This window comes from Nilaparvata lugens, chromosome 12, assembly GCF_014356525.2.
Source record: "Nilaparvata lugens isolate BPH chromosome 12, ASM1435652v1, whole genome shotgun sequence".
Classification (NCBI taxonomy): Eukaryota; Metazoa; Arthropoda; class Insecta; order Hemiptera; family Delphacidae; genus Nilaparvata; species Nilaparvata lugens.
In genome coordinates, this window is record NC_052515.1 from 16,608,209 (window position 1) to 16,624,566 (window position 16,358).

The window sequence follows — 16,358 nt, forward strand, 5'->3', positions numbered from 1 at the left end:
AATAAACTATTCAAATAGTTCACAATTTTTAATTAACTTGAAAATTATGTTGTTCAAGAAATCACATCTTACTATATGAACATCAGCTTTTATATTTTAATATCAGCATGAATTGTGAAAATCCAAACACAGCTGTGATTGAGAAGAAAATACCTTATTAGAACCGTACGAATTAAAACCTGATATGTATGAAAGCCTATTGTTGCGTTTCGCTGTAAATGCGCAACATATAAACATTTAAACATAAAGAGAAATGCAAAACCGTCGACTTGAATCTTAGACCTCACTTCGCTCGGTCAAAAAACCTCCATTCTCAACAACACACAACTGACAATGATGCATTGAGATATGGAACATTTTAAAATTTAAGAAGCTTTGAAAGGTTTAAGTTTGTATGAATAAAACAGAACAACTAGAGCACAAAAACATATAGAGCTTCTATTTCATCATGACAAAATAGAAATCTCAGAAAAGAGTGTTTAATCCACTGTATCATTTCTCAATGTTTATCGATATACGTGTACAGAAAACAACCAAAGCATTCGAAATTCTAATAGAAAAATGCTAATACTCACATTTCCTTGCGCCGCACTGGAAGAAGCCATAACAGGGAATCCTATTTCACTATCGAGTCCATCATTGATTGTGCCGAACATTCGCATGACCTTCGTTATATTGACGGCAATATCTTCAAGCAATTTCGGATTGACCTGTCCCTTCCTTATGTAAATATTGCAGTGCCCTATGCACTCTTTGATTTGTTCTAGAGCTGTCCTTGTATCGACATTATCTGAAATAATATTAAATTGTATAAATAAAAACAGAGAATTGTAAAAAAGGTAATACTGTATTGCATAATATAGCATAGTATCCATTAGAATAATATCCATTGGACTTTTTCTCAATATATGAATGACTTAATAACTTGATTGACAAGTAAAATACCCCTTCTATGCTTCTTCTCCCGGACGGATTTAATCCATGGGGTGAATGCCAAAAAGGAATAAGTTATTGTTGTATGATTTGATTGGGAAAGGTGATTATTTATTTTTTTTAAATACCTCTTCTATGGGTGACTGGAAGTGGAAATTAATCGAAGAAAGTTGTTCAAAATGGATTGGGAAATCTAGAAAGTGAATTATTTGGTATAAAAATATCACCAAAAACGTCATGATAAATAATATAACCACATCCATGTTTTAATGGTATGTATATACACTGTAATTTCAACTCTTTCCTAATTTAAAATAAGCCGAATTCATAACATTCGAACTAATTGTCCAGCTTTTGACTTTTTAAGAAAAGCTTGTAAAACCATCTACACGTTCAAGTCAAACCAAAGACTACATTTTTCCCAGCCGTTACATCTTTGATTGTACAAGGTGCGCCAGAGAAACTTACTTATTTGAAAGTTCGATAAAAACAGAAGTACTTTAGTTATTTGTTTAATCTTTTTTTATATGAAAATACAATATCCCATTTTTTTCTCATGCAGACTTGAAAATGACATCACATCAATGGCGACCCCCATTGCGCATACACTGATGAAGTCGATTTTTGAAATTTGTATCCATTACTCGTTGCAGTATATCAATCGGTATGTTGGCAATGGCGTCGCGAATGTTGTTCTTGAGGTGTGCTATGGTCCGTGGTTGATCGACATGAACCAGGAATTTCAAATAACTCCATAAAAAAATCGCATTGAGGAAACGCATGTGGAAATGAGCCTCGTCACTGAAAAAAATGACCGTGTCTTCAGGTAGGTCGTCAATCAGCATATCACATACATTTTGACGGGCAACTTAATCGCGTTCAGTAAATTCTATATTGAGAGAAGTTGAGAAGCTCTCAACTGCGAAGGCCCGCTGCTCTCTAGACCAGAGCATGATGGCTACTTACTTGAGGGAGAATAAACTTGGGAACATCCCCCTCTAGATGCGCCCCCTCCTGCACCTCTACGCGACCACCAGGATTTTTTTCAAATAAGTAAGTTTCTCTGGCGCACCTTGTACGATTTTTTTAATTGACAAATTCTGAAACCCATCCAAGTTAGAGTCTAAACACAACAATCAGCATGGTAACATAAGTTGGACGATAAGCTTTAGTGTCTGAACCGGCTTCAACCAATCATAAACCTACTATTCCAACCATTATTTTATTTTATTCATTTATTCATATCATCCAGTATTTTTTTCATTTATTTATCCCAACCGATATTTTTTCTTTTTCTTATTTAGTCAGAATAATTGACAATGTGAAGACGAAAACGAAAAATAAACTTGAACTTGAGTTATAGGTTACTAACCACATAGAGCGTTATGGATGCCCTCATTCATAGCCGTGAATTTCTGTTCCAAATCAGTATCAGTCTTTCTCCACCTAGAAATCTCGAAGTCATTCATGTCGCTCGTCTTATTGTTCCGCACAATATCTTTCACGTTCAAGAAGAATTCCTGAAAAAATATTTAAAAGCTTATCTGAATAATACAGCAGGTATTCAATTGGTGAATTTTCATGTTCTATCAATTACTCTTCATTACACTGAAGAGCAGGCCACAGTTGAGCTGTATTCCAACATATCAGTGATCGGTAAAGTAAGAATATTATTCCCATGTGTTCTAATGGAACTATTCATACCAGCTTGGCCGTGCTGAGTGGGAATAGTCCAATCAGAACTCATGGATTTATATTTTCACTGTGCCGGTCACTTCAACTGATTCTGATATGTAGGAATCCAGTTTGAAGAAGATAATTACTAAATTAACTTTAGGTTGGAAGTGAAACTTTGGGATCTCAATGTGAAATGCGAAAGATTTGGTACAAAAAATGAAAACACACTGATAGTCTACATACCAAACTAATGTGCTTTGATACAACAATACCCAATTCCATAGATTCGAAAATGTTTTGTTATACAATGAATTTTTTACACTTCTTGCAGTCGTTTATTGAACTCCAGTAATAAGTAAGTAATACGTTTTTTCTTAGTAGTTGTGAAGGTGCTATTGTGGCACAGTAGTTATCCATACTGAATATAAAGACTAGATATTGTCCGACTATGGATTTATTAAAAATCAAGAGATTCTTTATAAACAGTACACATCATATTAGTCTCGATTTTAAATAAATCTGTAACAGGTCTTGAATAATTAATTAGGTGATGATGAGAATAATGTACTTACAAGGCAAGACTTTGAATAGCACATTATTGACAGAAATAATTATAATTTAATAATAACTAATATAAACTTACGTTCAACATTCTCTCGTAAGCGATGGCCATTTCCATGGTCGACTCGCTGTAGTCGAGGGTTTCCTTCCAGGAGTGCAGCAGGAATGCTATCCTCAGCTGCCTGGCGGTGTGCTTCTTCATGGCTTCCGAAATCGACACAAAGTTCTTCAGAGATTTCGACATTTTGCAACCGGAAATCGTCAGATGGCCTGAGTGTAAGAAGTATCTCACCCATTGATCGTTATCGAAGTATGCACAAATAATTTGAAAAAGCATTGAAACTCCAGCTGTTATCAAAACTGAAACACCTATCCACACATAGTAAAATTATTTTCCAATGAAATCAACAATTTGAAAAGTATTCTAGGCTTTTTATATTACTTTCCTTGCCCTATTACCATAGGTAAGGAAAGTATTGCTTTCCGAAAAAAATTAAGGTACCCCAATTTCTAAATTTCTATACGTTTCAAGGTCCCTTGAGTCCAAAAAACTGGTTTTGGTTATTGGTCTGTATGTGTGTGTGTGTGTGTGTGTGTGTGTGTGTGTGTGTGTGTGTGTGTGTGTGTGTGTGTGTGTGTGTGTGTGTGTGTGTGTGTGTGTGTGTGTGTGTATGAGTGTATGTGCGTCTGTGTACACGATATCTCATCTCCTAATTAACGGAATGACTTGAAATTTGGAACTTAAGGTCCTTTCACTATAAGGATCCGACACGAACAATTTCGATCAAATGCAATTCAAGATGGCGGCTAAAATGGCGAAAATGTTGTCAAAAACAGGGTTTTTCGTGATTTTCTCGGAAACGGCTCCAACGATTTTGATTAAATTCATACCTTAAATAGTCATCGATAAGCTCTATCAACTGCCACAAGTCCCATATCTGTAAAAATTTCAGGAGCTTCGCCCCATCAATGCAGATTGATTCCCAATTATCAGGCTTCAGATACAATTGAAACGAAAAAAATCAAGTGGAATAGATTGAGCATGAAAATCTCTACAATTAATGTTCAGTAACATTTTCACCTACTGAACCAATGAGTTACTGTTCGTCACTCATTTGCGGTCAAACGCAGCAACAGATCTTCATAAATTTTACAGAAATGTTCCTGTTTGAATTTCGCGTCGGTAAATGTGTAAGGATTTTAGAAATTTTGGAATTCAAGGATAAAATGGAAGGAAATATTTAATACTGTGATATTTACTATACATATATAATGTGTTGTCAAAATAGGAAACACGTAATTAGGCATACATAGTCAATGTCCATCTTGTTTATAATGATCAAGATTGAATTCTAAAAGAACAGATCATTATCTGTTCTAGAAGATCAGATAATTATCTGACATAGTCTATATGCCAACCCAATCAGCCATTGGCCTTTTTTAAATAGATTTCTCGCCGACTCGACACACGATACGACAGGACAGAATGTTCTAACTATTGAATTGGTGTATCGACAATCAGACCTGCTCAAGTTAACTACACGAAGTCTACTGTTCACAGAGCTATATTCCGTAAAAAATTACTTTTGACTTGGAGGGACATGCGCAAGGACAGAAAGGTAGTGATACAGCGCGATGTGCCGTCCTGAACTGGTCAGCCTTCTCTAATTTCCAATAAGTGTCCAGCTACTCATAATACGCATACGGATGTTTCCTCTCTGGAAGCGCTCAGTCAACTGAATCTAATCGATAAACTAGCATCTGCGCATCTTCCTATGACTCTATTCATCACTGTAATTGGCTGATCTACCACCATTTCTCTGTGTCGCTGTACAGAATATACTGGAGGGAGGAAATTGGACAAAGAAATCACCTCGGACTGGGCCAACTCGTTGTCATGATGCGGGAACTTGAGGTCGACTCCTCCGGTGTGGATGTCAAGCGAGTGGCCACAGATGTCAGATGCCATGGCAGAGCACTCTATGTGCCAGCCTGGTCGGCCCCGACCCCAGGGTGACTCCCACCACGGCTCGCCTGGTTTCGACTTCTTCCACAAAGCAAAGTCCGTCACTGCTCTCTTCTCCGCTGTGTCTTTGCTGCTTAGTTCACCTGTTACCATACAAATGTCATACATATTAGGCCTACATGAATAATGAATATAGTAACAAAAAGTAAAATTGGTACTCATTGAAAGTAATAAAACACTAAGCCCATGTGCACTATGCACTAGAAAAGTTAATACTACGTCTATAGTAGATGCCGTTTAAAACGCTAATCAGTATGATGAACAGAATTGAGGACCATAAGAATTATCTATGTTTAATACTAATCTACGATTTCGCATGATCGCATTTGATATAATGTGTATCATACAGAGTTTAAACCAACAGCTGATTTATCTCCCTTTTAAAGTGATATGGTGCCCTTTGTGGAGCGTTTAGTTTGAACGGCTATTATATAGCACAAATTACTATCACTTGGCTGAACTGATCTTCCATACATCCAATCAGAAAGCAGAAAGAGAAATCAATTTTGGTTTTAATAATATGGTTTAAGAGTTTACTTTTAACCTAGTTTCAACGGCTTTCAGTGGTTCCAGATGTAATGAGCATACAGATCTGGTTCCATATGTAATGAGCATGCAGATCTAAGGTTAAACTCTATCTTGATCGCTGAAAATCTAGATGCAGTTTAAGTTCTGCTGGTGCATATATGACCCTAAGTGCTGATTTTTTGTTATAAATGGATTATTATTTTGTTATAAATGAATTATTATTAACATAATTTTATAACAAACTACCCAGAGAACTAAAAACCCTGAGCACTAATCCTAAAATAAAAATCAAAAGATGGGCTACAGATAACTTCAAAATATTATTCTGTAAGAAATTGACGTCCTATATTGCACTTTATTTCAGTTTTCCATTTCAGTCAAGATGTTGATTTTCGTTTCAATTAAAATTCAATTTTAATATAATTTATACTTTTATATTCTATTGTTGACTGTTAAGAAATTGTTATTGAATATTATTGTATTCTGTATGCTGTGTTATACATCATTTACACTGTATTTTCATGTTTTATTACGGGCTTACACATTGTGAAATGACTGGCAAAATGAAGTATCTTGAACAAGCTTTGATCTGATATGAGCAAACGTGGCACTGAACACCCGTCATTGACTCACTCAAAAAACTGTAAGTTTTTCAAAATTCGTCTAATCAAGAATATTCTCATTTCATTCAAATTGAATTGTACGTGTTCCAAAATGGCTGAAATATGACCGAAAAGATACACCACATCTTGGTCACAAGGGTTGTCACCTTCATTTTTAGGTCGGAAACTTTTTAATCTGCGCTCGGACAGTATAAATATGGAATACTTACAAAACAGCAGAGAAAACAGAAATGCATTCATTCATTAATTTATTTACAAAATTCGGGATGAACAAACACGCCTTCTCCTAAAACTGTTTCAATCCCTAATTTAAAAAAATATAAGCAGATATATAGCTTGATTGAATATGAGTGTTCACGTCTTAACTGAGATTTACAATTTAATTACTAGGCTACAAATAAATATTTTTAATAAGATAAATTCAAATCATCCACAAAACTTTTCCAGTTAATGGTTGCGAATTAATAAGATAGAATGAAATAATCTTACAAACCTTCGCCAGTTAATAGTTGTGAACTATCTCCATAAGACTCGGGAACTAGCTTGGCGTAGTAATGGTTTGGCCTCTTGTCGAATTCCATCACATCGAAGTAGACACTCCCCTTCGACTCGTAGGCGTAGCCATTCTTGATTATTTCATTGATAAATTCGATGATTTCAGGAATATACTCACTAACGCGACACCACACGTTTGGTTCTTGGATCTGGAAGAATGAAAAGTTCACGTTGATGTTTACAATAATTGTACAATAATCATACATAATATTCACAATAATTGAGTGAATATTATTCAAGAGTTAGCAATTAATCTTCAATCTTATCGAGCGATTATTATTTAGTTTTGATAGATATATTCTACAAATTGAAGTTTACAGTTTAAGAGACAAAAGATATACATTTCGATGAAATGAAAACACATGTTATCTTTCCAACTAGTAATGTTCCATTTTCACCATTATTAAGCTCAACCTCCAACTGAAGATGTTGAAGGTACTTCAGGTACTTAGCATTGTGACTGCATTTAATTGAGAATCTGATTGTTTTTATTGGATTTTGTATGTGGCCTGGCTTATGTACTTCTGTACTCTGGATCCAATAAAGATCATAGAATGATGCCTTGAGCATGGAAACCCTGGGTTTTGTGAAAATAAAACAGTACCAGTAGAAAATGAAACATGATGTTGTGTTTTTATTTCATCATTGAAACATTTCACAGCATCTCTGAATTGTGTTCAATAATGTTCATAACTCATGTATAATATTTTCATAAGCTATGTATAATATTTGGACAATTTGAAACTAAATTAGGAAATTGAAGAAGTTTTGGGCAATAGCCTGTTTTTCCGATCATTGTATTGTTTGTTTTATTTAATAAATGAATACATTTAGAATTTCTCACTCTATTATTATTAAGTGTGCTACATAGACAAATGAGCCTCGTACTACCATAGTTTTCAAGAGCTTCTCATGCTAATAAGAAGGGGCTCTTAATATCGGAGCTCAAAGTAAGACATAAAGCATCACAGACCCGTTCAATAACAAATATTAGCATCATGGATTGAAATAATTATATTCTTGAGATTTTTAAAGTTAAAATGTTACAATACTTCATAGGAATGTTTTAATAGGATGTTTTGTCTTCATTAGACACTGAAAAATAGTTAGTTACTTTGAGTTTCCGAAATGAAATGAAATAGTCTTAATTGTTTTTTCATTTCAAAAACTTGAAGTAACTTCTGAAGTCTAATGAGGTCAAAAAATCCTTCCAAAACATTTCTAAAACGTTTTTGTAGTTCATATAGCCTAGACAGAGAAGAAAACATGTATTCCATTAGGAAACCATTCTCCAATACTTCATAACTATTAGATTTTAATACCTCAATACATTAAATTTAGTCACAATTCATAATATGCAGTAGAAAATGTATAATGAGAATGCAGATTTTTCAATTATATTTTTGAACAATTCAATTGAATGGTAAACCTGATAAACTTAAACCTGATAAACGGTTGTGAATTGATTTTGGCACGGATATATTTGGTTACTTTTGGACTCACATTCAGAGCTTTGAGATCTTTCCTGAATTCGTTCTCCCAGTGCCTTGGAAGTTCGGTGAATATGGAATTGTCCGTGATGTCAGCACCCAGCCTTGAGTCTAGCCAATCGGAGATGGGATCTTTCGCTTCTTCTAGAAGTCTCTGCAAGAATTACACACAAAATTACTTACGTTTCAATAATGAATAATAGTAATATTCATTAATTTATACATTTCATGATACAAAAATCATATGTGAGCATGTTTAAAGAAGGACTAGCAGACTAAGCTCCAAAACTATTCCTTTTCCAGAATGGTTATTTTTAAGTTTTATCAGGAAAACATTTTTTTTCAACCACCACCCTCCGAGACATGAGCGCCCGAAGTGTCAACTTCTGGGACAGAACATTTCAAATTCTGCAAGATACAAATCCATGAGATCTAGAGGATGGACTCTTCATGGCATTGTTGATCCAGCAAAACAAAAATTTCCCGAAAATATCATTTCCCGAAAAAGTTATTCAATTTACCAAAAATAACTCAACAAAAAGTTATTTTTAGTAAATCCAATAACCATCACAAAATGTCTGCCTCACTAGATCAACAACACCATGAAGAATCCATCCTCCCACTCTCACGGATTCACCTCTCACCGAACTTGAAACGCTCCGTCCCAAAAGTTCTAACCCCAGGCGCTCACATCCCAAAAAGCAATGATCGGAAAAAAAATGTTTCAAATTTATTTATTCAAGTAAGTTACAATACATTCTGGTTCATACACGAATCTACAATAAATTACAGTACAACAGCCAATTATGCAGCAAATTTCACATATTATGAAAACTTATTAATTACAATGAAGATTGAATGCAACATTAGAATATTGATAATATAGTATTGTAATATAACTACATAAATCAGCGGTGTTTCAACAATGAATAAATGATAATTTCAATGAATAAATATACACCCCACTATATATTATATGTGTTGGGGTATAAGTAATTAGTTGCTTATTGCGTGTAATAATTACTATTTACAAACTTCATTCACTGATATGGGATTAAAGTTTTTTATAATAAAATTAGTAAAAATGTATAATACAAACAAACAAAATTATGGAATTAGTAAATAAATATTAATGTTCTATTAAGGATAATAATAAGAAAGGTTATTTTTAGAAAAATGAAAAACAGTAAAGAGTGGAATGAAGAATAAATAGTTTCAATATTTACAGTCTAACTAAATTTTCACAATTTTCCACTCCAATATCAACCAACCAGGAAAATAAACTTTTCTTGAACCTGTGTCTATTGAATTCTTCCCTAATGTAACTTGGTATTGAATTATAAATTTTTGGTCCCAAATATGTGTAGTTTCTTTGCCCAAATGTAGTGTTCATCCTTGGTACTATTGAATACGTGTTTCTCTGCCTTGTTTGATGGTTATGATCTGCCAGTCTTATGTGTTCGTTGTTTCTCCTCATTCGCGTGATGATAGCCTGGATGTAGAGTTGTCTTACACTCAGTACTTTACTGTCCTTGAAAAGAATGTTCGTGGGGAATTGATTCTCCTTGAAGCCTATTATTTTTAGTATTCGTTTTTGAAGTTTATAGAGAGGTTCAACATGTGTAAAATTCGTAGCTCCCCAGATAATTATGACGTATCTTAAAATTGATTGCACTAAAGAAAAATAAACAGTTTTTAATGTCTCATAGTTGAGGATTTTACGGAGTTGATAGAATTTGTAGAGAAGCTTCCTGATCCGGGTAATTGATAGATTAATGTGCTTGTCCCATTTGAATTTGTTGTCCACTATTGTTCCTAAATATTTTATTTCATTGACTTGTTGAATTGAAGGGCAATCACACGGGTTGTTGGTGCTTCCACAGTGATGCAGGATTATTGAAGAATCCGGTGGTCTCGTCCGTTCTGTCAGAGAAAAGGCTAAAAATTTCGTTTTTGTTGCATTTACTGTAAGCAAATTTTCTCTTAACCATTTATCGACTTTGATCAATTCTTCCTGTGCCAGATTAAAAACTTCCTCCCAGGTGTTTCCTTCAAATAGTATACACGTATCATCAGCAAAAGCTATTACTCTTCCTCTTATCTTAATTGAACATAGCTCATTTGCATATGCCAAATACAGAATTGGCCCAAGAACTGTTCCTTGGGGAATCCCAAACTTCATCGTTTCCTCTGAACTGAGATGTTCTTCAACTTTGACTTTTTGACGCCGGTCACAGAGGTATGATCTAAACCATGCTAGAGGAACTCCTCTAATTCCCATGGCTTCTAATTTCTTCAGCAGCAAACTGTGATTAACAGTGTCAAAAGCTTTTGCTAGGTCCAGGAACACTGCTGCACATTTTTTGTTATTTTCTAGCTTATCTGTGACAAAATTTGACAATTCTAATACCGCATCTTCTGTACTCCTCCCCTCACGAAAACCAAATTGATTCCTAGATAGTAAGTTGTTTTTTTCCATGTAATTCACAAGACGTTTCTTTACCAGTTTTTCCAAAATCTTAGAAATATTGCTTATAAGTGAAATAGGCCTGTAATTGGTGGCATTTGTTTTGTCGCCTCCTTTATGTAATGGTCTAACACATGTCTCTTTCATAGCTTTTGGAAAAATTCCTTTTGACAGACTTAAATTAAATATGTGAATTAATGGTTTTACAATTACATTTTTTATCGACTTCAATGTTCTATTATTGATTCCATCAAGTCCTGGAGCACTGTCATTTCGCAAACTACTAATAGCTTCAAGAAGCTCATCTTCAGTTACTGGGTGAAAGTAGATGGAGTGTAGAGTTCTTGTAACAGGTTTATATTGGGATATGATTTGGTCTAGTGGTTTTCTTAAGGAATCTATTATTGTCTCCGCCATTTCTTCACCTACATTTGTGAAAAAGTTATTCATGTGGTTGAGCACAGTTTCTGGATTTTCCTTTAGATTGAAAATCCTATCATCTATTTTAATAGCATTCAATTTCATTTTTGTTTTTGATTTAGAGTCAGTAGCATCTTTGATTACTTTCCACATTTTTTTATTATCCTTTCCAGCTTCATACAATTTCTCTCTATAGTATTGGTCCTTTGTTTCATGAATTAAAGCTGTGAGTGTATTCCTATACCGACGATAGAAGTTGGTTAAGTTAATGTTGTTTGGGTCTTCCTTTCTTCTTTTGTTGAGTAGATTTCTGGTTCTTATTGCTGCTACTATACCTCTGGTGATCCATGGTTTGATGGGTTTGTACTTCTTCTGCCGCCGATGCTGCTTGATATTATTTTGTATATGTTGTCTCAGAGTTGATAAGAAGGTGTCATAAGATGTATCTGGATTATTATCTTCTAAAACATGAATCCACTCCTCATTCAGTAGTTCATTCTTCAAGCTATTAATGTCTATTTTCTCGTTTATTTCATGTGTTCCAGTTTCATTTGCACTATTTCTCGAAATATGTTGCACTCCTAGAATTGTGGTGAAGTGGTCAGTTATTGTTGATTCATAAATGATTGGAAAAAGATTATCTCTGGAGTTGGTAGCAATGTGATCTATGCAAGAAGCAGTTTCTGTTGTAGTTCTGGTTGCTTGTTTAATGCAGAGTCTGAGCCCATGCTCGCTTAGAAGATCGCAGTAGTCATTCAATTGATGATGTGGACGAATTTGAAGGGTGTTAATATTCATGTCTCCGGCACATATGACTTGTTGCCCTCTTAATTCATTCAGGATCGATTCCAAGTCACTCAGGAAATCTGTAATATCATTGAAGGACGGTGATCTGTATATTGCAAGGATGTTCCACTTTTTGTCTGCTGCATCCAACCGAATATGTAGGACATTTGCCTGGTTAATATGTAGCTCAACACATTGTACATTTATACTATCTTTAACATAAACAACTACACCATCATTTTGTAATGGGTTGTTTATGGTGGAAAATACATCATATCCTCGAATGGACTGGAGTACAAATTCAGTCCTAATCCAGCATTCGGTTAGAATAATAACATCAAAAGAAAAATTAATGTCGCACAATTGAATCATCAGCTCATCAAAATTTCTTCTGATACTCCTTATATTGAGACAGAAGATGCTCAAATCACAAGAACTCAATGCTGCACAAAGTTGTTGACTGTTGTTGATCACTTCATCGTTTATTTCTTCAAAATAATCAAGATCCTCGAAGCTGAGCAAATTTGATAAGTTGTTGTTACTCATTATTTAAACTCTCATTAATCCCTTCCATGTTTCTTTCATTCCAGCTTAAGAGAAACTCTTCACTAACATCCTTTAGTTTTCGAATTAGGGTCAGCACTAAATCTTCTTGCCCTGTTGTGATATATCTGAAGGTTTGTGTGTGTCTGCTCATTGCTACTATTACATGTTGTGTGCTGTTATATATTCCAAGTTGTTTTTTATTGTTCCTTATCAGAACTACATTCTTGTGAGTTAAGCCCTGTGCTTCATGAATTGTATGGACTTTAACTGAAGGGTGAAGTTTTGATTGCAGCTCTTCTAGCACTGTTTTCTTCTCGAGCTGAGTGAATGTAAGAATCAGAGTGTTAGGTTCAAGTGGTCCAAGTTCTCCATTTGTTATTGGAGGTCTGACGGATAACAGGACCTCATTTTTCGTACTAATGTCCTGGTAGTAGCTGGAAAGGATGTAGCAGACGTCTATTGGACACCTTCTAGTTACTGTTTGATGGATTCTCTTCTCACAGAGAGATGAAATGTGTGACCATTCAGCTGTTAATTTACTTCTCTCTATGTAAGGTATTTGGTTTGAATCTCCTAGCAGAATAATCTCAGAAGCACCAGCGAGAGATGAGACAAATCCCACGAAACCTGCATGCATTAATACTGCTTCATCTATGAAAACACGTTTGTACTGCTTTTTTGATCCGTTTATTATAAAAGATGAAACTGTTCTATAATCCTGTTTAATTATTCTTTCATATTTATTTTTGTGAATTCTATTCACCTCTTGCCTAATTTCATTTATTCCAGCTCTTGTCTGACACAAAATGAGATCTTTACCTGGTGTATGTTGCTGAAGGATAAAGTGAGTTTTACCACACCCTGGAACTCCATCCATCCAAGTTATTTTTGGCATCTTACAATTTGTGATGTCAACTTTTAGAATATTCTTCAGCAGCTCAGCATTCAGCATGATTTGGGTGTCTCTACTGACTAGAATATACTTTTCCTTAGTTAAGAATGACTTTGTTGTTTCATTGTAGGGTACGTATTTTCCTTCATTTTCTAAACAGAAGCCCATTCGATATGTAGTGGATGTCGGCCACAGGAAAGTCTTAAGTCGATTGTCGTAGATGTTCATCTCGTTTCGCCTTATCTCTTGAATACATGCTGCTGAAGAAGAGATATTACTATTCAGTGATGATAGTACTCCCCTATATAAATCCGCATTCAGAACATCATACTGTTGAATAAAGTTCCTGAGTTCTATCATACTGTTCAAATAAGCATAAAGAATAGAATCATGCGGTAGGTATCCTTTTGGACAATCTTCAGAGCCATCGTTTTCATGTGGTATATCCAAGAACTTTAGATTGTTTATTCCTCTGTAATAGAATACATAATTCAGGTTTTTAGTTTTAATTACTAAACTTAAAATGTCCAAGCATGTAAACTCGGAGTCAATATCAAAAGAATCTATTCCAATCGTAATGTTGTATTTATTTATCGATGCATATTCGTCTATTACCAGTAAGAGGTCACGGATACCTAATTGAGCCTCATTGTTATTATTTTGCGCTAATATCAATGTCAATGAATTTTAACAAGATGAAAACGAATTGAGCTATTATTTACGTTCCGTAAATAAACAGTAGGTAAGCTATTGTATTCATCTTGACTCAGCGTTTTCTTCTTGATTGAATGTGCAACGCCTTCTGAAATACGTAAACAATTTTTATTCCAGCGAGCTAATGATAAATTAAAATCTGTATATTGACCAAAGCTGAAAATCAAAGACGTCCTACTTTTCGCTGACTGTTTTATTAATTCTGTTTTTTTAATAGATGATAGGAAATCTTGAATATCTATTTTTATATTTGATGCTGTGAATTTATTTGATGATTTTGAGCTGGAAATTCTATTTTTAATCTTTTTAAGCACTTCCATAATTTGTTCGATCAATTGATTGTTGCAATGCTTTCACATAGCTGGGACACTTTAGATAGTTTACTTTGTGGTCTGAGGGTTTATCAGCTCTTTTGCAGTTAAAACATACTGGAGGTTTATCGATTGAAGGGCAGGTTTTGATGTTGTGCCCTGTGATGGAGCAATGACCACAGATATCTTCTTCCTTTTTACAATGTTTTGTGATGTGCCCATAGACTTGACATTTATAGCACCTTTGCACTGCATGATAATCATTAACTCTACATGATGTCATATCTATAAATATTTTTTTCTTATTAATTATTGCTTTCCTAATTTCGGGTTCACATTCTACTACCCAATGCACGGAATCCTTGTTTTTCGGCCCTAATTTGAATGATGGCTTGCAACCTTCTTCAAATTTTTGTTTTTCTATTCCTGAATTGACAAAATTTTTGTTATATATTTCTTCAGTTACCTCTTTGTTAGTGAGATCAGATGGAACATCATAAACAATTATCCTGGGTTTTTTATTTTGGGGCTCAGTTATCTTGATTTGATCATTATTCACAGCTTTATTCTTCAATAATTTCTTTTTGTCCTCTAGAGAATCCAGAACAATGAGTAAACCTCCTCCTCTAACGGGTACTGTCTTTTTTATTTTAATGTTATCCTTTCTCGCGATGTTGGTTTTCAGTGTTCCTTTTATTTTTTCACTGTCTTGTTTCTCATTACCGGTGGAATTTGAGGGTTTAATTAAGACTACCTGTTCTTTCGGAAGGATTTTCCTGACTTGATTATTGGACTGGGGATCGCTTGAAGTAGCTTTTTTCGGTAGTTGTATCATGTCTGCGTAAGTAATAGGCCTGTCTTTATTTTTAATTTCCTGAACAGATTTGCTTATGTCCTGTAATGAGTCATGAATTTTCGGATGCCCTAAAGTATCACTTATTTGGCTAATAGTAACTGCTCTCGTTTCTACTTTCACGATTACCAATGCTAATTTTTGAACTAATTCTAAGAAATTATCATATTCGGCTCTGGAAACCTTGTTTTTTTTAAATTCTGACGAAGCCCATTCCTTGAATTCCGAAGAGATACTCTTCATGTTCATTATGTCTGTGTTGAATTCACTCAGCAATAATTGTTCAACAGTTTCCATTTTACCTGGTTGTTCTCGTACTTTGAGTCCTTGGTTCCCTGGAAAGTTATCCTCTTCTTCCTCCTCCTCGAATTGCGGGATCAGTCCATCCGGTGGTTTGGTTGGTGACCTCATCTATCCGACGACGATGACGTATGAAGATAGCTGCTGTATGGTTATGTTCCAGTGACCCACTTATTGATGAACGATGATTGTTTTGAAAACTATCACTACGGTGAAACTAAACTACTAAGATGTTTACTCTACGAGCGCTACTGTAAGACTGATTATATAAGTAGGATTTCTGTATTCTAATAATGATATAGCTTGATATAATATGATTGATTGTAGTAGAGAGATGTGGTACAAATGCATTTAGAACTTCACATAAATATGCAGTTTGTTGAATAGAATAGAGAATGTCAAAATTGAGAGAAATTGAAATGAAAAAAGACCAGTTTTCGACAGTTCCAATCATTTTGAACTAATGAAACTTGTCTTTATCCAATTATTAAGCGAGCAATTTCTGTATATATTTTTATATTTGGTTATTTATGTCCAACGGATCTCGAAAACGGCTCTAACGATATTTACGAAATTTGGAACATAGTAGGTTTATGATATAAAAATTCGATTGCACTAGGTCTCATCCCTGGGAAAGCTCGCTGAAAGACATGAAAAGGATAATTCATCCTTGGAA

General features: G+C 34.6%; 1 protein-coding gene across 3 annotated transcripts in view; it reads right to left on the bottom strand.

Moving 5' to 3' along the window:
* Positions 1-16,358, bottom strand: part of LOC111055146 (cysteine--tRNA ligase, cytoplasmic) — a 40,620-nt gene that overhangs the window by 8,874 nt on the left and 15,388 nt on the right. For all 3 annotated transcript variants that reach the window (XM_039438979.1, XM_039438978.1, XM_039438976.1), the window contains exons 5-10: positions 8,407-8,547; positions 6,842-7,052; positions 5,045-5,280; positions 3,254-3,487; positions 2,306-2,453; positions 576-790 (exon numbers count right to left, since the gene is read on the bottom strand). In XM_039438979.1, coding sequence (XP_039294913.1) covers positions 576-790; positions 2,306-2,453; positions 3,254-3,487; positions 5,045-5,280; positions 6,842-7,052; positions 8,407-8,547 — 1,185 coding nt within the window. The remainder of the gene's footprint in view (positions 1-575; positions 791-2,305; positions 2,454-3,253; positions 3,488-5,044; positions 5,281-6,841; positions 7,053-8,406; positions 8,548-16,358) is intronic.